At 43.7% G+C, this 22091-nt stretch overlaps 3 protein-coding genes across 3 annotated transcripts; all 3 read left to right on the top strand.

The window, feature by feature from the left end:
- Positions 1-67: 67 nt before the first annotated feature.
- On the top strand, positions 68-9477 carry LOC114858331 (protein GPR108-like). The gene is made up of 18 exons (XM_029155484.3): positions 68-414; positions 1359-1475; positions 1831-1881; positions 1993-2084; positions 2154-2224; positions 2377-2537; positions 2608-2670; positions 2749-2850; positions 2925-3058; positions 3146-3221; positions 3312-3385; positions 3469-3586; positions 3688-3818; positions 4281-4309; positions 4391-4440; positions 4618-4701; positions 4841-4962; positions 5048-9477. Exons 1-18 carry the CDS (start codon positions 319-321, stop codon positions 5133-5135), a joined length of 1659 nt encoding a protein of 552 aa, XP_029011317.1. The 5' UTR covers positions 68-318; the 3' UTR covers positions 5136-9477.
- A 1880-nt stretch (positions 9478-11357) lies between these two features.
- Positions 11358-18396, top strand: LOC114858323 (protein GPR108). Its single transcript, XM_029155472.3, has 18 exons — positions 11358-11896; positions 12731-12847; positions 13318-13368; positions 13480-13571; positions 13661-13731; positions 13880-14040; positions 14111-14173; positions 14252-14353; positions 14428-14561; positions 14649-14724; positions 14815-14888; positions 14972-15089; positions 15532-15662; positions 16125-16168; positions 16254-16303; positions 16490-16573; positions 16713-16834; positions 16922-18396. The coding sequence occupies exons 1-18, from the start codon at positions 11801-11803 to the stop codon at positions 17007-17009; spliced, it is 1674 nt and encodes a 557-aa protein (XP_029011305.1). The 5' UTR covers positions 11358-11800; the 3' UTR covers positions 17010-18396.
- A 559-nt stretch (positions 18397-18955) lies between these two features.
- Positions 18956-22068, top strand: soul5l (heme-binding protein soul5, like). Its single transcript, XM_029155514.2, has 7 exons — positions 18956-19151; positions 19741-19800; positions 20142-20223; positions 20301-20421; positions 20492-20631; positions 20700-20863; positions 20944-22068. Coding segments are annotated over exons 1-7 (1020 nt in total). The 5' UTR covers positions 18956-19149; the 3' UTR covers positions 21395-22068.
- The last annotated feature ends 23 nt before the right edge of the window (positions 22069-22091 follow it).

The following is a 22091-nucleotide window of genomic DNA, read 5'->3' as shown; positions in this document are numbered from 1 at the left end:
ACGGACATGGCAACCCGCAGCAGGAGACGTTGTCGACTGCACTTTGATAAATGTTTGGTTCTTGACTCAAGACCAGGAAGCGAGACCTTGCCATAAGCTAGCATTCTACGTACGCAATGGAGGCGCAAATAATCCGAAAACATAACATGAATGGTCACTGTTAGATAACAATTTAGAGTGAACTCAAAAGCCAACAGAGCTGTTACGCAGCGCGTTTACTGTGAATGCTAGCTAGCTCGTTCTTTAGTCATCTGCCAGGATTGTCGCCAGCTAACGTTAGCACATAGCAGCCGATAGCGAGTCGGTTACTGTCCTGTGATGGCTGTGGCACACAGATGTTGTGTTCTGGCTGGATATTTACTTTTGTTACTGCTAACTGGGTGCAAAGCGAGGATACACACGCTGACTCTGAAGGTAAGGCAGGATCCTGTAAGTCGAGTGATGCTAGGTGGAGACGTGAGCGCGTCTCTCTCTCAGTCTTCCTGGTTCCGATCACACTTGCAGTCCGGGCAGCAGAGGAGAGTGTGGATGTGTGACACGCACGTGCCTACGGTAGCGGTTACTAGGTGCTCAGGTTGTGCTCGAGTGTTATATTATAAACTATTTTAATCTGTTGTGTGGAATAAAGAAGTATTGTATATTTTCTCAAACTCACGTTCCATTCTTCATTTTCAAAAGTGATATCCTAACCTGTGTGGGAAACCCACCGTTAACTCAATGTTTGCCTAAGTAATCATCCAAGGCTGTTGGTCACACAATAAAAACCAAATCTACGAGCTCCAGGTTCTTCAGCCACATTGTGCATAAACCTCAGCGCCATTGGGCACTGACAGTAGTCGATCCCGTCATTTTCTAAAGCGTAAATACAGAAATAAATGCAAATGTTTGGTTATTCTGACCTTTCTATTGAATATTTTACTTCATTAATTGAACTAATTAGCGTTGTTATGTTTAACACAATAGTGTTTTAGTCCATGAGTGGGAAAGTGAGTGAAAGACTAAACGCAATGTAAAACTCAGAATATAGAAAATCCACAGATGTTAAATTTAGCTCTGGACTTGGTGGTTAAACAAGGTTGCGGTTGTTTTGGAAAGGATTAGTAGGTTATTTCATGCTGTTATGGCTTTACGTTATAATTGTGTTTTCCTAAAATAAGCTGTACATTCCCAAAAGTTGGACGAAATGGTCTTTACATCAGTTTATATTAAACTGAATGTAACAGCATTTAAAGCCTGTTCAACTCTCTTCTGATAGGTATTTAAATACAGTAGAACAGTCAAGAGAACAGCTGGCCTTTCTTTTTTCTTGGCATATCATTTGATGCTGTTCTTTTTAATTGTTTTTTTTCTTTTTTTAGAATGAAACCCGGTTTGCTGTCGACCTCAACAGCTTTGGTTTCTACGCTAACGGGATTCTCAATGTCAGCGTGTCTTTTCTTCAGCTCCCTACATCTGTGAACTACACCAGTTTTCCTGTAAGAAGTGTTTGCAATTGTTATTTAATGAAACTAACATTTTAGGGACACGTGCATCTTTGAGATGCAAACCAATTCCAACAACATTTGTTGGAATTGTTAAGCACAGCCATAAAGATAACCTCAACTGAAATGGTGAGGGTTTGTTGCCGAGGTGTCACACTGAATAACATAAGATCGTACAGCTGTGACTATAACGTGGCCAATGAGTGTACAATAAGAGTGAATTATGATTGAGTCACAATGACGTGCTTTACAAGTAGCCTAGTAACACCTGTGAACCTGTAAAACACAGCAACAAATGAGGCTGGAAGTCAAGTGGCCACTGACTGACCACATTTATAATTGTCTTCAGGTTGGTTTCACCCTCTCCAGGTCTCGAATGAATGGAGTCTTGTCGTACACAGTAAGCGTATTACATATGGCTATTTTCCGAGACACTAGTGCACATGTGTATTTATGTTACAGAGTCTTTTTAGAGTGGAGGCTGTTTAAATTTGACTGTCTTTTTCTCCAGGCAGAGGAGACAGAAACGTGCCCACTCACTCCCCCAAAGTCGACAAACACTGAACCTCTGATCCTATTTCTTATCAATATCGACACTCTCAGGTGTGTATGCTTCACCACTAGACCTCATATGCATGAAAACCCTATAATATGTTTTGTGTGTTTGTCTAGCGTCACCGTGAAAGCTAGGGGTGAGCAGGACAACCTCTTGATAGCAAAGTTAAAACCAGAAGTAGCTGAAGGTCAGTGTTTGCATGCATTTCAGCGTTATTTGGTGTTTTGTGTTTTTACCTGTGCAGTCATTCTTATGGACCAGAATAAGTGGCAAACAAAGAGGCCTTTGATTGTACAGTAAATATCTATGTGAATATGAACCATTTATCTCATCACGTAGGTGAGGTGAGGAAAACCAGAGATGATAATCCTCCTGAGCATCCGCCTCCGGATAAACAAGATGAAACTAAACCACAGGACAATAAGGACACAAAGTCAGGAGATAAGTCTGACAAAAAAGCAGATGAAAAGACGATGCCAGAAGTGGAAACTACAGTCAATGTAAGAGGTGATTCTGCATCTGTCAGTGATGTATTCATAAAACCTGGTTTTAATCTGTATTTACTCTTAGCTGAAAAAGACCAAGGATCTGTCCTTAGCTTTGGACAAAGATCATGGTTCCTACAGCTTCAGTGTAAGTGTGTCCTTCTTAACCTTTGTAAAGCAGTATTTGGTTTAGTCTTGCTCCAACCTCTCCATTCACCCAATGCAGTTCGATATGGTGGTCGGATCATCGGCAGAGGGTCTATACAGCCTCAAGTTTCACTACTGTACAAACAGGATGTCTCAAGAAAAACTGTCCTACTCCTTCAGTGTAAGTTGAGTGTGCTTAATGTGGAACGTGCACGCTCACGTGTTCACACGTTAATCTGAGCGTGTCTTTCAAAGGTGAATGTGACTGAGAAGAATCTGGGTGGGTTCCTGTCCGCAGCAGAAATCCCTCTGTCTCGCCTCTACATCTGTATGGCTGGAGTCTTCTTCACGGCTGCCCTGGTCTGGGTGTACACGCTCATGAAGCACAGGTAAACATGCGTAATTAGATTGTGTTTACTATGCAATTAGAAATATGCTCCGCGACATAACACTGGTAAACTCCACCCTCTCTGCAGGTACAGCGTGTTTAAAATCCACTGGTTGATGGCAGCACTGGCCTTCATTAAGTCCATATCACTGGTTTTCCATAGTGTAAGTGAGACAGCAGTCTATTGTTTGTTCCATAGCATCGTATATGTGTGTTTACCATTTGTTTGTTCATGAAGCTTGTTTCTCTTTCAGATCAACTATCACTACATCAACACTGAGGGTCGTCCTATTGAAGCCTTGGCCGTCATGTATTATATAACACACCTGTAAGTGTAGCTAGCTGCCTCACCGGAGATGTTCATCTCGTCTCGTGTTCAGTGTTGTGACCTTGTATTGATGTACTTTCCAGACTGAAGGGGGCTCTGCTGTTCATCACACTGGTGTTGATTGGCACCGGCTGGCCTTTTATTAAGTACAGCCTGTCGGGCAGAGAAAAGAAGATCTTCATGATTGTCATTCTTCTTCAGGTGTGTGTAAGAGCCAGCAGTAGTGTGTGTGTGTGTGTGTGTGTGATCATTTAAACTGTGATTTTCCTTTGGTGACTCTCACTGACCTGTAATTTCTTTAGGTCCTGGCTAATGTTGCCTACATCATCATCGAGTCTACTGAGGAAGGATCGAGTGAATACTATCTATGGAAGGAGATTCTCTTTGTGGTTGACCTGATCTGCTGTGGAGCCGTCTTTTTCCCTGTTGTCTGGTCAGTGTGGGTCGTCTAGAGGACGTCACTTGAGTTTTTAGAAAAGTCAATAAGATGCCAAGTGAATGGGGGAAATAGATCACTTCAACAAAAGTTTAGTTTAGTTTTTCACTTTAAGACATTTTACAATGCAGGGTTTAGGATCTGAAGAATAGTATGGAAACTTAACAGATCCTATTTGAGCAAGCCTTTAAGGACTGTACAGGGGGGAAAAGGTCTGCAGAACTACGTTCAGGGTGAGCAGCGTTCTGCCTTGACCGGTTGAGATGAATGTCTATTCAATGGAGATGATGAACTCTTCAGTCTCCAGTCAGAAATCTGGCTTGATTGCATGTAAAAGAAAATACAAGTAATAGGGAAGAATTGAATAATTCACATCTGTTCCTGCAACAAGACAATGTGTCACTTGATGATGATAATGATCAGTATATTTATTATTCTAATGTGTAACTGTCTCTGTAGGTCTATTCGTCATCTTCAAGAAAACAAAGGTGAGGATACTGATCAAACGCTTTTGCTAAGTTTTAACTATTTTAATGAGTTGAATTGATTTTTTTGTTTGTCTCCAACAGCTGCTATGAATTCAGAAAAGCTCAAGCTGTTCCAACATTTATATGTGATGGTAAGTCTGGTCTTTTCTCCTGTCGTCCTCTCTCCACCCATGTCTGTTAATTGAAGGCTCTGCTGCTCCAGAGACAGAACAAAAGGTTTAAAATCAATGGGTCAATTTTAAGAGCAGGATTATAGTTTGGATGTTGAATTGCTGTGTGTAACTTTTCAAATGCCGTGTTCCTTTCAGATCGTGTGTTATATTTTTTTCACGAGGATCATAGCCATTCTGCTGAACATCACCATGCCGTTCCAGTGGCAGTGGTGCTACGAGGTAAGTCAAGTGAAAGTGAAGTCTGTACAAAAATAGAACTTACACGTGCATAGCTATGTGTTGATGACACTTGGTGCCCAAACCTTAGTGATCATCCTGCCATCGGTCATTTCACATCTGTCCTGCCATATTTTTTCAGTTCCTGGTAGAGGTGTCTACTCTGATCTTTTTTGTGTTGACGGGCTACAAGTTCCGACCGGCGTCCAATAACCCCTACCTCCAGCTTCCCCAGGATGAGGAGGACGTAGAGGTGGATGAAGTGTAAGTTTGTTGGTGTTATAGTAAGTCACACAGATCAATGTAAAATACAGAAATGTCCTTAAGTATTCCCTTGTCTTCCGTCTAGATTGACTCAGTCTGGGGCGCTCAAAGGTGTTTCCAAACTGAAGAAGACATCTAACGGACATGAGCTCCAGAAGGAGCCCACTTTGTGAGTGTGGAGCTGCATCTTGAGGAGTGACTCACTAAACATCCCCAGGCCCGCTGGTGTTAACGTGGTACACATGGACCAAGACCCTTCACATCGAGTGAAAGCTTTCCTTTTAAAACTCCTTACGTGTTTGCAGTGGCTGTGCCAACTGTATGGCTATGCAAAAAAAAAAAAAAAAGATTCAACTTTTTTTGGACACTCCCCATTTCTCAACAACTCCACCCGGAAACTCTGAAAAGTCTGACACATGGTGGAGAAGTGAAAGGAACTCTGTTGTTCTTCAGTTGCCACCCCTCTCTCTCTCTCTCTCTCTCTCTCTCTCTCTCTCTCTCTCTCTCTTTCTCCAAAGATAATTATCCATCCATCCATGTTCATCCACTTTATCCGGGGCGAGGTCGCGGGGGCAGCAGTCTGAGCAGAGAGTTCCAGACTTCCCTCTCCCTGGACACTTCCTCCAGCTCATCCGGTGCGACCCCAAGGCGCTTCCAGGCCAGCTGAGAGTCTCTCCAGTGTGTCCTGGGTCTTCTTCTGGGTCTCCTACTGGTGGGACATGCCCAGAACACCTGGTGTCCAGGAGGCATCCGAACCAGATGCCCGAGCCACCTCAACTGGCTCTCCTCGATGTGGAGGAGCAGCGTCTCTACTCCGAGCTCCTCCCGGGTGACAGAGCTCCTCACCTTATCTCTAAGGGAGCGCCCAGCCACCCTGCGGAGGAAGCTAATTTTAGCAGCTTGTATCCATGACCTTGCCCTTTCGGTCATGACCCAAAGCTCATCACCATAGGTGAGGGTAGGAACGTAGATTGACCGGTAAATTGAGAGCTTTGCCTTTTGGCTCAGCTCCCTCTTCACCACGATGGACCGATACACCGACCGCATTACTGCAGCCGCCGCACCGATCCGTCTGTCAATCTCACACTCCTTCCTTCCCTCACTCGTGAACAAGACCCCAAGATACTTAAACTCCTCCACTTGGGGCAGGAACTCTCCTCCAACCTGGAGAGAGCAAACCACCTTTTTCAGGTCGAGAACCATGGCCTCAGATTTGGAGGAACTGATTCTCATCCCAGCCGCTTCACACTCGGCTGCAAACCGCACCAGCGCACGCTGGAGGTCCTGGCCTGATGAAGCCAACAGGACGACATCATCTGCAAAAAGCAGAGATGCTATCCTGTGGTCCCTGAACCAGACCCCCTCCGGCCCCTGGCTGCGCCTAGAATTTTTGTCCATAAAAATAATGAACAGAACCGGTGACAAAGGGAAGCCCTGCCGAAGTCCAACATGCACCAGGAACAGGTCTGACTTATTGCTGGCAATGCGAACCAAGCTCCTGCTCCGGTTGTACAGAGACCGACCAGCCCTTAGCAAAGGGCCCTGGACTCCATACTCCCGGAGCACCCCCCACAGGATGTCACAAGGGACGCGGTCGAATGCCTTCTCCAGGTCCACAAAACACATGTAGACTGGTTGGGCAAACTCCCACAAACCCCCAAGCACCCTGCTGAGGGTATAAAGCTGGTCCAGCGTTCCACAACCAGGCCGAAAACCACATTGTTCCTCCTGTATCAGAGGTTCGACTATTGGCCGAATTCTTCTCTCCAGTACCCTGGCATAGACCTTGCCAGGGAGGCTGAGAAGTGTGATCCCCCAATAGTTGGAACACACTCTCCTTTCCCCTTTTCCCTTTTTGTGAAGAGGGACAACCACCCTCGTTGTTCATGCTAGAGAAACTGTCCCCCTCGTCCTCGCGATGTTGCAGAGGCATGTCACCTAAGACAGCCCTACAACATCTAGAGACTTGAGGTACTCAGGACCGATCTTATCCACCCCCGCTGCCCTGCCACTGAGGAGCTTACAAACTACCTCTGTGACCTCAGCCTAGGTGATGGGCGAGTCCACCTCTGAGTCCCCTGCCTCTGCTTCCTCAGCAGAAGGCATTTTAAAGGGGTTGAGGAGATCTGTCTGACAGAGAGTTCAGCCAGACGTTCCCAACAGAGCTTCACGATACGTTTGGGCCTGCCAAGTCATTCCAGCCTCCTTCCCTGCCAGCGGATTCTACTCACCACCAGGTGATGATCAGTTGACAGCTCAGCCCCTCTCTTCACCCGAGTGTCCAAAACCTATGGCCGAAGGTCAGGTGAAACAACTACAAAGTCTTTTATCGACCTCAGGCCTAGGGTGTCCTGGTGCCATGTTCGAACATAGTGTTCGTTATAGCCAAACAGTGCCTAGCACAGAAGTCCAATAACATAACACCATTCGGGTGTAGCAATCCACGTCTGGACTGAGGTGACCTAACCTACATGGGAACTTAACTCCCTCATTGAAGAGCCTCTACGTCCTTTCCAGTCCCCAGAGATAAGGAACCCTGAATCTTTCTCCACCACAGGAGACTGGTTTCTATCATAACAGGCACCAATTGGCGCCAACATCTCGCATGTCCATATCAAAGAACCATGAACCCACTTTGTTGATCTATCTGTAAATCACACTTATCATTCTGAAAGGACAGCCTGTCATCTTTATCACCGAGAAGCTGTCTCTCCCAGAACTGGAACCACCAGCCATAAAATGTGGAATGTGCTCATTAAGAGAACAAGAGACTTCATTTGGACACAAGTTCCGGTTCAGATGCACCAGAACTTTCAACTTCCATGAAACAGATGCCATTGTATTCTGTGGACAAAATGTTTTCATTTGATACTAGATTGGTTTCTGTGTGATGTTTAATGCCTGATCTACAGATTTGCACTCCTTTGTGTGAACATACAAAGTTGAAATACACATACTCACCTTCTTTACTTCTTTTAATCTGTGCAACATGCATATAGGCTATGTCCACCAGCTACAATTAGGCATCCTCATTATTGTATTACATTTTTAATTGTTACAATTGTTTAATCAGTAATGTCTAGATTAAGCCATTTATAATTTGATTTTGCTTGCATGTATTATTTGTGTATGTTTAAGTGTTTACTTGGTGTTACATAGGGACAAGACCAATCATGAATAACATTTTATTTGTTACAGCGTTTTAAGGGACCACATATAAGACCTTAATATTCTATGCATTTAATATTGCTGTTAACCATTCTGACTTCCCTGCTTTTTTAAGTGCCAAAGTGGTCTTTACATGTGTATTATGTTATGGCGTGATGGAACTTTGATCTTGATGAAAAGAAGAAAGATTAGTTATGCCAGATTTAAGTAGAGGTCACAAGAATTCATGACATAAGTGACTGATTTTTATTTTTTATTTTTTTTTTGCAATTGAGTTGTCATTGTTGTTCATAACTAGTAACTAATTGAATTGACATCTGGCGTTGACTAGATTGAAACAAGCGTGGTTTCAGCTTTAAAACAAATCTGGTGCCCCAATTACTGTACAATAACCCTCCCATGATCTCGTACTCACTGTAATGGATTGTACTGTACCAACGCAAACCGTTCTGTATTCTCTAAATCTGTACTTGCTGTTGTGTGAAGTAATTTCCCCACTATGGGACTATTAAAGATTTTTCTTATCACTAACTGTCCTATCGCTCAATATACATATTGTCCCTCATACACTTTTTCTTCTGTAGTATATTGAAATACATTCAACAGTCAACATTGTATATTTCAATATATAAACATGCATATTGCAATGTTATATTTCAGTATAATGAGTTCCATCATATCTGGCATTTGGACCGCTGCTGTAATTTAGTGCTTTAATTATTAGACTCGCGTCTCTGAGCTCAGTCCAAATGAAACGTGGGTCTCTTGATAGTATAAAGTGGTTTGGGGTCAGTGCTAGTTATCAGAGCAGTGGTACTCTGTTTGGTTTTGTTCTTTCCTTTGGCCGAGCTGTGCCCGTCTGCACAGAGAAGTGACCTGAACTCATCTTTGAATTCACCTGCTTTGGGTTTTACCTTTTGCTCTTGATGTGAAGTTTATTTTATTCACTAGTTATGATTTAATGGTTTAATAAAATTAAAACTGTGTGCAGCCAGTCATGTCAGACGGACATTTGTAAATATTTATAGAAAACGACTGTGGACACAACAATGGAGGCACATAACAATTGGCCTGAGTCTGCGTGGAGGATTTATAGTCCTTGTTTCACACTAATGACAAGTTCCGTTTCATTGAGGTTTATTTCATTGCTATAATAATATGAAGGAGGTGGGAGTGTAAATGTGAGGAAGTGTGAGGCAGCTGCTGATATTTAACCTGAGACACTCCAGTGAAGGGGACGCTGCAGTGTTCACAGGCCACAAACCAGCTGAGCGAAGGTTTTCAGCTCGTTACAGAAGGTGATTTGGTGTCACGTGAACTGTCACAATAAAGCTTCTGTTCTGGAAACGTCTAGGGCTGTGTCTGTTTGTCTTGATGTGATTCATTTGAGTTTGAGTGTGTGTCTGTTCGTTTTTAAGCAGGTTCGTTTAGTTTCCTACCAGGTGATGCTGCACATGCTAATTTCTAGACTTCTGTCTGAGAAATTCCCTCAACTTGAACCTAATATATCACTGTCACACTTGACAAAGGTCCTTCATGGCTATAAAACATAAATTAATATTATTATCATAATTGTGGTCCTCTGTTCTCCTACTTAATAGGTTTTGGGCTGCAAAGACAAGAGCTGTTAAACTGATTTATCAAACCATTATAAAAATCATTGTATATTTATGTATAACTTGTCAGCTTCTGATGGTCAGAGACCTTCCATGTATTATAGCTTGAATATGTTCAGGATGCAGACTTTATTGTATTCATTTGTCAGATAATTTAACTAACAAACATGAAGTATGCATTTCTCCTGTTTCTATACCTTGTATTTTTTATATTTGTAGGAGAATTCTCCGACTGTAGCAGTAACGACTGGCTCCTGTCAGTAAAGCTCCAGTGAATAGCTTCTTCATCTATCCATGTGAAGTGTAATGTAAAGTTAAGACCTCTTGTATCAGTGACGCCACTCAACCCAGAACAGATAAATCTGGTGTTGACAGAACATTTAATTGGATTAAGTTCAGCTCATGGCTTTTGATTCATGGTCCCTGACTCTTTTCTATTAAAATAACAACACTTTTACCTCAACTTTGAGAAACACACAAACATTCGTTTACCTCATTGTCTTGTAGCTACACAGAGGAGAACAGTCACCTTAATCCTTATGAACAGGTTGTCTGTCTTGTAGATGATGCTGCAGCTTCTCTACGTACAATGTTAGACACGGTGGCTCCTCTGAAGAAGAAGACAGTGAATCAGAGGAGGTTAGGTTGGTTTAACTCAGAGATCCGCAGCCTAAAGCACAGGACCAGACAACTAGAAAGGCTCAGCATGGCAGTGTGCTCGTGGCCCCAAATATCATCGGTAGCACCGCTGAAGCATTGAATATACCCATCAACAAAACCGGATTTGTTGATGACTGATACAATAGGAACCACCAACACAGTTGGGGAGGGATCTGGAACAAGATACGGCACCTGCAGGTGTAGCAGGTCACAACAGTTGATAGGAAGTGTTAAAGCAGGATAATTTTAGAAAAAGTTCATACTACACTGTTGTGATGTGAGAAAGATATTAAAAGTGATCTGCTGAAAACCAACATAAAATTAACCATCTGTATCATTTACTGTCATATGTGTCTAAATACACAGTAACTTATATTAGATATGATACAAAATGTTTTCCTGAGTAGAATTGTGCCATTATTATAGTAAAACAAATCCAAACTATAAATCGCATGCATGAAGTGATTTTTAATGTATTCCTTTTTTTTCAGTTCTTAGTTTGTGATTGTTGTTATTTTAAAAGAATCAATAAATTGTTAAATATATGTGCGATCAAAATGGACCAGCTGCGATAGGAATCGCATTTAACTGAGCATCCGACTTTACCGTTAATCTACAAGCGTGATGATACTTTATAGAATACAAATTCAAGTACTTTCACGTAGACAGGTGATTCTTTTGTGTTTTTAATTGTCGAGATGACCTGTGGTTTCCGCCACCAATAATAATGAAACTATCTTAAAAAAGTCATTCATTTTACATATCTGATTAAAAGAGCAGCAAGATATTTTTTGTAAAAAAGCTGAATGTCGTTTCACATGTGGAGCGCATAACAATGATGATGTCTACGGACATGGCAACCCGCAGAGTTCCTCTGACGTGGGGAAATTTCACGTGAGCGCTTTTACGTCATCAAATCTAGGCCATTATTACAAGGTTTGGCCAAACGTTTTCAAATGAATTAAAACATAATTTTAAATGCTTGATGAAAATGCGCTAAAAATATGTTAGATTACTGAACCTTTGAAATTATCTTGCTCTACTTCCGTAGTGTTTACATTAGCGTTTCACCTGATATATAGAAAACCCCCTGCAGCAGGTGACGTTGTCGACTGTACCTTGCTAAATGTTTGGTTCTTGACTCAAGACCAGGAAGCGAGACCTTGCCATAAGCTAGCATTCTACGTACGCAATGGAGGCGCAAATAATCCGAAAACATAACATGAATGGTCACTGTTAGATAACATTTTAGAGTGAACTCAAAAGCCAACAGAGCTGTAACGCAGCGCGTTTACTGTGAATGCTAGCTAGCTCGTTCTTTAGTCATCTGCCAGGATTGTCGCCAGCTAACGTTAGCACATAGCAGCCGATAGCGAGTCGGTTACTGTCCTGTGATGGCTGTGGCACACAGATGTTGTGTTCTGGCTGGATATTTACTTTTGTTACTGCTAGCTGGGTGCAAAGCGAGGATACACACGCTGACTCTGAAGGTAAGGCAGGATTCTGTAAGTCGAGTGATGCTAACCGGTAAGCTAATGCCGAGTGTTAGCTTATGGGTCCGTGTTTTCACAGCTAACAGTTAGCTGGTTTGCTTTAATTAGCGTTGTGACAGTCAAGGGTCCCAGAACGATCGCGTGTTGTCACCGTGTGATTCATAGTCAGAAAACGTAGCAGTGCAGTTTATTAGCATGTAAAATAAAAACCAAATCTACGAGCTCCAGGTTCTTCAGCCACATTGTGCATAAACCTCAGCGCCATTGGGCACTTACAGTAGTCGATCCCGTCATTTTCTAAAGCGTAAATACAGAAATAAATGCAAATGTTTGGTTATTCTGACCTTTCTAATCAATATTCAACTTAATTATTTAAATGAATTAGTGTTGTTACGTTTAACACCATAGTGTTTTAGTCCATGAGTGGGAAAATGATTGAAAGACTAAACGCAACGTAAAACTCAGAATATAGAAAAGTCCACGGATGTTAAATTTAGCTCTGGACTTGGTGGTTAAACAACGTTGCGGTTGTTTTGGAAATATTGACTGTATAAGTGTTTTGGAAAGAATTAGTAGGTTATATCATCTTTTATGCCTTTACGTTATAAAGTTTGTCACCTTAAAATAAGCTGTACATTCCCAAAAGTTGGACGAAATGGTCTTTAGATCAGTTTATATTAAACTGAATGTAACAGCATTTAAAGCCTGTTCAACTCTCTTCTGAAATGTATTTAAATACAGTAGAACAGTCAAGAGAACAGCTGGCCTTTCTTTTTTCTTGGCATATCATTTGATGCTGTTCTTTTTAATTGTTCCTTTTTCTTTTTATAGAATGAAACCCGGTTTGCTGTCGACCTCAACAGCTTTGGTTTCTACGCTAACGGGATTCTCAATGTCAGCGTGTCTTCTCTTAAGCTCCCTACATCTGTGAACTACACCAGTTTTCCTGTAAGAAGTGTTTGCAATTGTTATTTAATGAAACTAACATTTTTAGGGACATGTGCATCTTTAAGATGCAAACCAATTCCAACAACATTTGTTGGAATTGTTGAGCACAGCCATAAAGATAACCTCAACTGAAATGGTGAGGGTTTGTTGCCGAGGTGTCACACTGAATAACGTAAGATCGTACAGCTGTGACTATAACGTGGCCAATGAGTGTACAATAAGAGTGAATTATGATTGAGTCGCAATTACGTGCTTTACAAGTAGCCTTATTAGTCTTAACATAAATTATTTTAACTATTAATGTTAAAATACTTCATGCCAAACTTATGATCCTTTTGATATTGTGTTATTTAACTTGTGTCTCCAAACACTCCTGACCCTGTAAAACACAGCAACAGATGACCGAAACACTGAAATATATACTGGAAGTCAAGTGGCCACTGACTGACCACATTTATAATTGTCTTCAGGTTGGTTTCACCCTCTCCAGGTCTCGAGTGAATGGAGTCTTGTCGTACACAGTAAGTGTATTACATATGGCTATTTTCCGAGACACTAGTGCACATGTGTATTTATGTTACAGAGTCTTTTTAGAGTGGAGGCTGTTTAAATTTGACTGTCTTTTTCTCCAGGCAGAGGAGACAGGAACGTGCCCACTCACTCCCCCAAAGTTGACAAACACTGAACCTCTGATCTTATTTCTTATCAATATCGACACTCTCAGGTGTGTATGCTTCACCACTAGACCTCATACTGCATTACTGTTAATGTATTAATTGAAAACCCTATAATGTATTTTGTGTGTTTGTCTAGCGTCACCGTGAAAGCTAGGGGTGAGCAGGACAACCTCTTGATAGCAAAGTTAAAACCAGAAGTAGCTGAAGGTCAGTGTTTGCATGCATTTCAGCGTTATTTGGTGTTTTGTGTTTTTACCTTTGCAGTCATTCTTATGGATTTTGGCAAACAAAGAGCCCTTTCATTGTACAGTAAATATCTATATGTGAATATGAACCATTTATCTACATCACGTAGGTGAGGTGAGGAAAACCAGAGATGATAATCCTCCTGAGCATCCGCCTCCGGATAAACAAGATGAAACTAAACCACAGGACAATAAGGACACAAAGTCAGGAGATAAGTCTGACAAAAAAGCAGATGAAAAGACGATGCCAGAAGTGGAAACTACAGTCAATGTAAGAGGTGATTCTGCATCTGTCAGTGATGTATTCATAAAACCTGTTTTTAATCTGTATTTACTTTTAGCTGACAAACACCAAGGATCTGTCCTTAGCTTTGGACAAAGATCATGGTTCCTACAGCTTCAGTGTAAGTGTGTCCTTCTAAACCTTTGTAAAGCAGTATTTGGTTTAGTCTTGCTCCAACCTCTCCATTCACCCAATGCAGTTCGATATGGTGGTCGGATCATCGGCAGAGGGTCTATACAGCCTCAAGTTTCACTACTGTACAAACAGGATGTCTCAAGAAAAACTGTCCTACTCCTTCAGTGTAAGTTGAGTGTGCTTAATGTGGAACGTGCACGCTCACGTGTTCACACGTTAATCTGAGCGTGTCTTTCAAAGGTGAATGTGACTGAGAAGAATCTGGGTGGGTTCCTGTCCGCAGCAGAAATCCCTCTGTCTCGCCTCTACATCTGTATGGCTGGAGTCTTCTTCACGGCTGCCCTGGTCTGGGTGTACACGCTCATGAAGCACAGGTACACATGCGTAATTAGATTGTGTTTACTATGCAATTAGAAAAATGCTCCGCGACATAACACTGGTAAACTCCACCCTCTCTGCAGGTACAGCGTGTTTAAAATCCACTGGTTGATGGCAGCACTGGCCTTCATTAAGTCCATATCACTGGTTTTCCATAGTGTAAGTGAGACAGCAGTCTATTGTTTGTTCCATAGCATCGTATATGTGTGTTTACTATTTGTTTGTTCATGAAGCTTGTTTCTCTTTCAGATCAACTATCACTACATCAACACTGAGGGTCGTCCTATTGAAGCCTTGGCCGTCATGTATTATATAACACACCTGTAAGTGTAGCTAGCTGCCTCACCGGAGATGTTCATCTCGTCTCGTGTTCAGTGTTGTGACCTTGTATTGATGTACTTTCCAGACTGAAGGGGGCTCTGCTGTTCATCACACTGGTGTTGATTGGCACCGGCTGGGCTTTTGTTAAGTACATCCTGTCAGACAAAGAAAAGAAGATCTTCATGATCGTCATTCCTCTGCAGGTGTGTGTGTGTGTGTGTGTGTGTGTGTGTGTGTGTGTGTGTGTGTGTGTGTGTGTGTGTGTGTGTGTGTGTGTGTGTGTGTGTGTGTGTGTGTGTGTGTGTGTGTGTGTGTGTGTGTGTGTGTGTGTGTGTGTGTGTGTGTGTGTCTCTGTGTGTGTGTGTCTCTGTGTGTGTGTGTCTCTGTGTGTGTGTGTCTCTGTGTGTGTGTGTCTCTGTGTGTGTGTGTGTCTCTGTGTGTCTGTGTGTCTCTGTGTGTGTGTGTCTCTGTGTGTGTGTGTCTCTGTGTGTGTGTGTGTCTCTGTGTGTCTGTGTGTGTCTCTGTGTGTCTGTGTGTGTCTCTGTGTCTGTGTGTCTGTGAAAAGAAGATCTTAGTAGTGTGTGAGAGATCATTTTAAACTGTGATTTTCCTTTGGTGACTCTCACTGACCTGTAATTTCTTTAGGTCCTGGCTAATGTTGCCTACATCATCATCGAGTCTACTGAGGAAGGATCGAGTGAATACTATCTATGGAAGGAGATTCTCTTTCTGGTTGACCTGATCTGCTGTGGAGCCATCCTCTTCCCTGTTGTCTGGTCAGTGTGGGTCGTCTAGAGAACGTCACTTGAGTTTTTAGAGAAGTCTATAAGCTGCTAAGTGAATGGGGGAAATAGATCACCTTATCTGCTGTTCCAGTCCTCCACCTCCTGTGCATCACAACAAAAACAAAAGATTAGGATTTAAAGAATAGTATGGAAACTTAACAGATCCTATTTGAGCAAGCCTTTAAGGACTGTACAGGGGGGAAAAGGTCTGCAGAACTACGTTCAGGGTGAGCAGCGTTCTGCCTTGACCGGTTGAGATGAATGTCTATTCAATGGAGATGATGAACTCTTCAGTCTCCAGTCAGAAATCTGGCTTGATTGCATGTAAAAGAAAATACAAGTAATAGGGAAGAATTGAATAATTCACATCTGTTCCTGCAACAAGACAATGTGTCACTTGATGATGATAATGATCAGTATATTTATTATTCTAATGTGTAACTGTCTCTGTAGGTCTATTCGTCATCTTCAAGAGGCTTCAAGCACCGACGGCAAAGGTGAGGATCCTGATCAAACGCTTTTGTTAGTTACGTTTTAACTATTTTAAAGTGCTGAATTGATTTTTCTGTTTGTCTCCAACAGCTGCCATGAATTTAGAAAAGCTCAAGCTGTTCCGCCATTTTTATGTGATGGTAAGTCCAAACAGCCTGGTCTTTTCTCCTGTCGTCCTCTCTCCACCCATGTCTGTTTATTGAAGGCTCTGCTGCTCCAGAGACAGAACAAAAGGTTTAAAATCAATGGGTCAATTTTAAGAGCAGGATTATAGTTTGGATGTTGAATTGCTGTGTGTAACTTTTCAAATGCCGTGTTCCTTTCAGATTGTGTGTTATATTTATTTCACGAGGATCATAGCCATTCTGCTGAAGGTCACCATGCCGTTCCAGTGGCAGTGGTGCTACGAGGTAAGTCAAGTGAAAGTGAAGTCTGTACAAAAATAGAACTTACACGTGCATAGCTATGTGTTGATGACACTTGGTGCCCAAACCTTAGTGATCATCCTGCCATCGGTCATTTCACATCTGTCCTGCCATATTTTTTCAGTTCCTGGTAGAGGTGTCTACTCTGATCTTTTTTGTGATGACGGGCTACAAGTTCCGACCGGCGTCCAATAACCCCTACCTCCAGCTTCCCCAGGATGAGGAGGACGTAGAGATGGATGAAGTGTAAGTTTGATGGTGTTATAGTAAGTCACAGAGATCAATGTAAAACTCAGAAATGTCCTTAAGTATTCCCTTCTGTCTTCTGTCTAGAATGACTGAGTCTGGGGCACTTGAAGGTATTTCTAAAGTGAAGAAGACATCTAACGGACGTGAGCGCCAGAAGGAGTCCACTTTGTGAGTGTGGAGCTGCATCTTGAGGAGTGACTCACTAAACATCCCCAGGCCCGCTGGTGTTAACGTGGTACACATGGACCAAGACCCTTCACATCGAGTGAAAGCTTTCCTTTTAAAACTCTTTACGTGTTTGCAGTGGCTGTGCCAACTGTATGACTATGCAAAAAAAAAAAAAAAAAAAGACTGTTTTTTTGGACACTCCCCATTTCTCAACAACTCCACCCAGAAACTCTGAAGAGTCTGACACACGGATGGGTGGAAAAGTAAAAGGAGCTCTGTTGTTCTTCAGTTGCCACCTCCCTCTCTCGCTCGCTCTCTGTTGCTCTCTTTCTTTCTCTCTCCAAAGATAATTATCATTTAGAGAAGGACTTTCTTAGACTTTGAGTGTGTTGTGTGTGCACGTGTGTGTGCTTAAATGTGAGATAACACCAGATTTGATGGCAGTTTTTTTTTTCACCCATGAGACAATAGACCCACACTCAGGTAAAGTTAATGAGAGTATATTTAAAATTGAGGCAACATTCAGAGCAAGTTGTTTGTCTTTCACACTGTTCAGGGTTGGAACTGTCCTATCGCTCAATATACATATTGTCCATCATACACTTTTTCTTCTGTAGTATATTGAAATACATATGTAAACATTGTATATTTCAATATATAAACATGCATATTGCAATGTTATATTTCAGTATAATGAGTTCCATCATCTCTGGCATTTGGACCGCTGCTGTAATTTAGTGCTTTAATTATTAGACTCGCGTCTCTGAGCTCAGTCCAGATGAAACGTGGGTCTCTTGATAGTATAAAGTGGTTTGGGGTCAGTGCTAGTTATCAGAGCAGTATGTTCACTGGTGACTCTGTTTGGTTTTGTTCTTTCCTTTGGCCGAGCTGTGCCCGTCTGCACAGAGAAGTGACCTGAACTCATCTTTGAATTCACCTGCTTTGGGTTTTACCTTTTTGCTCTTGATGTGAAGCTTATTTTATTCACTAGTTATGATTTAATGGTTTAATAAAATTAAAACTGTGTGCAGCCAGTCATGTCAGACGGACATTTGTAAATATTTATAGAAAACGACTGTGGACACAACAATGGAGGCACATAACAATTGGCCTGAGTCTGCGTGGAGGATTTATAGTCCTTGTTTCACACTAATGACGAGTTCCGTTTCATTGAGGTTTATTTCATTGCTATAATAATATGAAGGAGGTGGGAATGTAAATGTGAGGAAGTGTGAGGCAGCTGCTGATATTTAACCTGAGACACTCCAGTGAAGGGGACGCTGCAGTGTTCACAGGCCACAAACCAGCTGAGCGAAGGTTTTCAGCTCGTTACAGAGGGTGATTTGGTGTCATGTGAACTGTCACAATAAAGCTTCTGTTCTGGAAACGTCTAGGGCTGTGTCTGTTTATCTTGATGTGATTCATTTGAGTTTGAGTGTGTGTCTGTTCGTTTTTAAGCAGGTTCGTTTAGTTTCCTACCAGGTGATGCTGCACATGCTAATGTCTAGACTTCTGTCTGAGAAATGCCCTCAACTTGAACCTAATATATCACTGCCACACTCGAAAAAGGTCCTTCATGGCTATAAAACATAAATTAATATTATTATCATAATTGTGGTCCTCTGTTCTCCTACTTAATAGGTTTTGGGCTGCAAAGACAAGAGCTGTTTAACTGATTTATCAAAGCAGTGTATAACTGATGGTCAGAGACCTTCTGTGTATTGTAGCTTGAATATGTTCAGGATTCAGACTTTATGTTTTTTAATTTCTCTGATAATTTAACTAACAAACATGAAGTAAGCATTTCTCACGTTTCTATACCTTGCATTTTTTTATATTTGTAGGAAAATTCTCCGACTGTAGATCAGGGTCTTCCTCACCTTCCTCTTCCTATCCGTGCTCCCGCACGTGCTCAGGCTTGGCTGTGGCTGCTGCAGCGTTAGAGGTGATCTGTCGGGTCGACGGTCCGGTATTGGTCCAGCACTTTGCGGGCAGGTCCCGGCTCGGCCCCTCCCTCCCGTGCGCTGCTGCCGGATGCGGGTCGTCGCTGCAGTCCGCAGTGCTTCCAGCGGCGCAGCGGATCACACGCCTCCCTGCGCTTCCTCGGCAGGTGCAAAGGACGAGACGCACACGGGCCCGGGACAATGTGAGTAGCGGCGTTTGCGCGTTGTTGATATCGATCTGCGCGGACAGATTCTGGGTGTTCCCTCAGTGGAGCCTGAGGACAGTGGGGTTCGTTTAACGCGTCTTTTTCTGCGGCGTCATATGAGACGCAAAGTTCAAAGTTATGTGTGCGTCACGGCTGATCGGCTTCTGCACATTTGTGCATAAGCGTCATCACTCACAGCAGCACAGGTTTAATGTTAATGAAACCACCTTCATTTCAGCCAGATGGAACTAAATCGGTTTTATGGTTCAGTCTAAAGGCCGGTGATGTCCTGATGTAACAAAATGCTTCTGCGTGACCTCCAAACGCCTTTGATTTTGTGGAGACAGCGCCTCGTGATGCAGCAGATGCGCTCTCTCTCTCTCTCTCTCTCTCTCTCTCGCTCGCCCCCCTCCATCGCTGTAGGAGCAGGTAGACGTGTCCCATTACATCTCTGCAGTGCAAACGCCTGCATGCGCCACTCTGCCTCTGCTCCCCATCTTAACTTATCCACCGTTGCCCGTTCGCGGTCCGATTGTGTTACCTGCTCCAAAATGAAGCTGTGTGGTTTGTGTCCGTCTTTCCTCAGGGTTTTGGTCTCAACCTTTACAGTTTTGGCCCTCGTGGTTTCCTCTGAAGCGAGTGTTGGGTAAGTTAACCGCTTGCTTCCATTTTCATCACCTGATCGTAGCCAGGCTGCTTATCTCACACTGACAGATGGACAGGATCCCAGCATCCACTATCTACAGATTACCTTTGGTTCAATGGGTTTGGTTGAGGTTCTAATCAAGTTCTTTCACAGACAAACTGGAGAAATGAGGGGGAACCAGTGGGTTCCCATGTGAAGCTTTGTTTAGAGTGTAAAGATTATATTTAAAATACTCTTCATGCTGCAGCTTTGAACTTTTACTCAGTCTCAACTATAAACTATAGATGTCAGCGCAGTGTTGATTTTAATTTATAACCAATTCCATTCTGATCCTGTTGTAGACTCAGTACCAACACCAGCTTCTGCACAGAGTCAAAGGAGTGTGTTGAGTATGAGTTAGTCTGCAAAACAGACGAGTACGAGGTGAGTGAACGGCAGCAGACAGACGCAGGGCACGTGAGCACACAGTCTGGGTTTCCAACGCGTGTGTTTGGGCTCAGGTGCGACACTACAGCCCCACCCGCTGGGTGTCAACGGATGCAGAGGCCTACTTCATGGGAGTGGGTGCAGCCCTGGCCTTCAGGAGACTTTTCCAGTACATCAGCGGAGCCAATGAAGGAGGTCAGGAGGTCAGGAGGTCAGCCTCCGTGGGCTGTTTGTGCTGTTGGCTCTGAACCTGTTTCCTGTGCAGGCGTGCAGATGGAGATGACGGCCCCTGTGCTGGTCAAGATCCCAGAGGAGACCACCATGTGGGAGCCGGCCATCTACACGCTCAGCTTCCCGCTGCCGGCGGCGCATCAGGACCGGCCCCCTGCTCCCACCACTGACAAGGTGAGCTGCGCTCTTGAAACGTACATGAACCTGTGTTGCTCCCGTCTGCTGATGTGTCCGGGTTCTAGCTGTATTTCACTGAGATGCCAGCGGTTGACATGTACGTGAGGAGCTACGGAGGCTGGATGCTGTCGGTCACCTCCCGGCTTCACGCCCACCTGCTGACCAAAGAGCTGGACCGGGTCCGCGCCTCCTACAACCACAGCTACCACTACGCCGTGGGCTACGACAGGTATGGGCCCAGTCCTCCCAGCGCCTGTTGTCCACCACAGGGACCGTCCAGGCACTGATCCGCTCTGCTTTCTATCTCAGCCCCTTAAAGCTCTTGAACAGGCACAATGAGGTGTGGTACGTGGCCGAGGGGGAGCCAGTGTGCACCGACCCCCAGGAGCCGACCCCCCCACGCAACCCCGGGCACCTGCCGACCAACTCCCCGTCCGAGCCGCCTCCACACGCGCCCTCCCACTCGCCCCCGCTCACCCCCGGCAACCTGTCCTCCCCCACGGGCGACTCCTCCTCCCATGCGCCCTCCGACGCCCCCGCCCTCCCCACGTCTAACGCCGCGCCGGCCACTTCACCCCAGGCGCCCGCCTCCGCCGCGTTCGGCCCGCCCACCGCCTCCGCGGTCCCGCTGGACCCGGCCCCCAACTCGTCCCGGCCCGGCGCGAGTGCGTCCCCCGGGCCCCGGTCCGATGCCGCCCCCTGGAACAGCACAGCCCACAGCGACAGTGACCCCGCGGTGGAGCCGGGCCACGCTCGCTAGCAGCCTTCATGTCGCTTTAAGCAGCAGCTCCAGGTATAACATGGAAGCAGTTACGGTTGAATGGATGTTCTCCTCCTCCCCTCATTATTCCTGCCTTTACACCAACTCCTCCTTATAACACTCAGTATTTAACTATGTTCTATCACAGCTTTGCATCTACTGCTTCATGTGCACTTTGTGGTCCAAGGTTCTCACGCAGCTGCATTAGTTAAATTCAGTGTTGTTATGTTTTCCAGCTACAGCTAAATAGTCACATTGTTACCAAACACCACCTACAGCAGCATAGCAACCTGTAGCACTTGGTAAATGAATGGAAGTCTGGAGGAATGTTAGTGAATCACTATACTGTAACGTCACTGTGCATATTCTTGGGGCTCTTTGACGCTGCCTCACAATCTGATCGATATTAAAATCTCCTGAATGTGTTTCTTTTACCAACTTAGCAACAAAAAAACAATAAATGACCAAAAATTAAAATCACTAGACATTACGCTACTTAAAATCTAAACAAGTCCTGATGAAAAGCATCGATCTAACTTGTGACCAGCCCAAAGCTCCCAAAGAAGCACAGCTGATCAAACGGATGCAATAAAAGGTAATGTGTTCTAAAGGTACGCGTCTCCAAGCCACATCCTGTATGTTTAGAGAAATGTGCAATAAAAACCCACAACGAACTATTGTTGGCGAGTTTAGTTTT

This window comes from Betta splendens, chromosome 1, assembly GCF_900634795.4.
Source record: "Betta splendens chromosome 1, fBetSpl5.4, whole genome shotgun sequence".
NCBI classification, from domain to species: Eukaryota; Metazoa; Chordata; class Actinopteri; order Anabantiformes; family Osphronemidae; genus Betta; species Betta splendens.
This window is presented reverse-complemented; position numbering and strand designations above follow the sequence as displayed.

Coding starts and splice junctions, on each gene's coding strand:
- LOC114858323 (XM_029155472.3), top strand. CDS start 11,801: ATGGCTGTGGCACACAGATGTTGTGTTCTGGCTGGATATTTACTTTTG. Junction 14,562..14,648: donor TACACGCTCATGAAGCACAG/GTACACATGCGT, acceptor CCCTCTCTGCAG/GTACAGCGTGTTTAAAATCC. Junction 14,725..14,814: donor TATCACTGGTTTTCCATAGT/GTAAGTGAGACA, acceptor TTTCTCTTTCAG/ATCAACTATCACTACATCAA.
- soul5l (XM_029155514.2), top strand. Junction 19,801..20,141: donor TCCTCTGAAGCGAGTGTTGG/GTAAGTTAACCG, acceptor ATCCTGTTGTAG/ACTCAGTACCAACACCAGCT. Junction 20,632..20,699: donor CTGCTCCCACCACTGACAAG/GTGAGCTGCGCT, acceptor TCCGGGTTCTAG/CTGTATTTCACTGAGATGCC.
- LOC114858331 (XM_029155484.3), top strand. CDS start 319: ATGGCTGTGGCACACAGATGTTGTGTTCTGGCTGGATATTTACTTTTG. Junction 415..1,358: donor TACACACGCTGACTCTGAAG/GTAAGGCAGGAT, acceptor TTCTTTTTTTAG/AATGAAACCCGGTTTGCTGT. Junction 3,386..3,468: donor ATGTATTATATAACACACCT/GTAAGTGTAGCT, acceptor TGTACTTTCCAG/ACTGAAGGGGGCTCTGCTGT.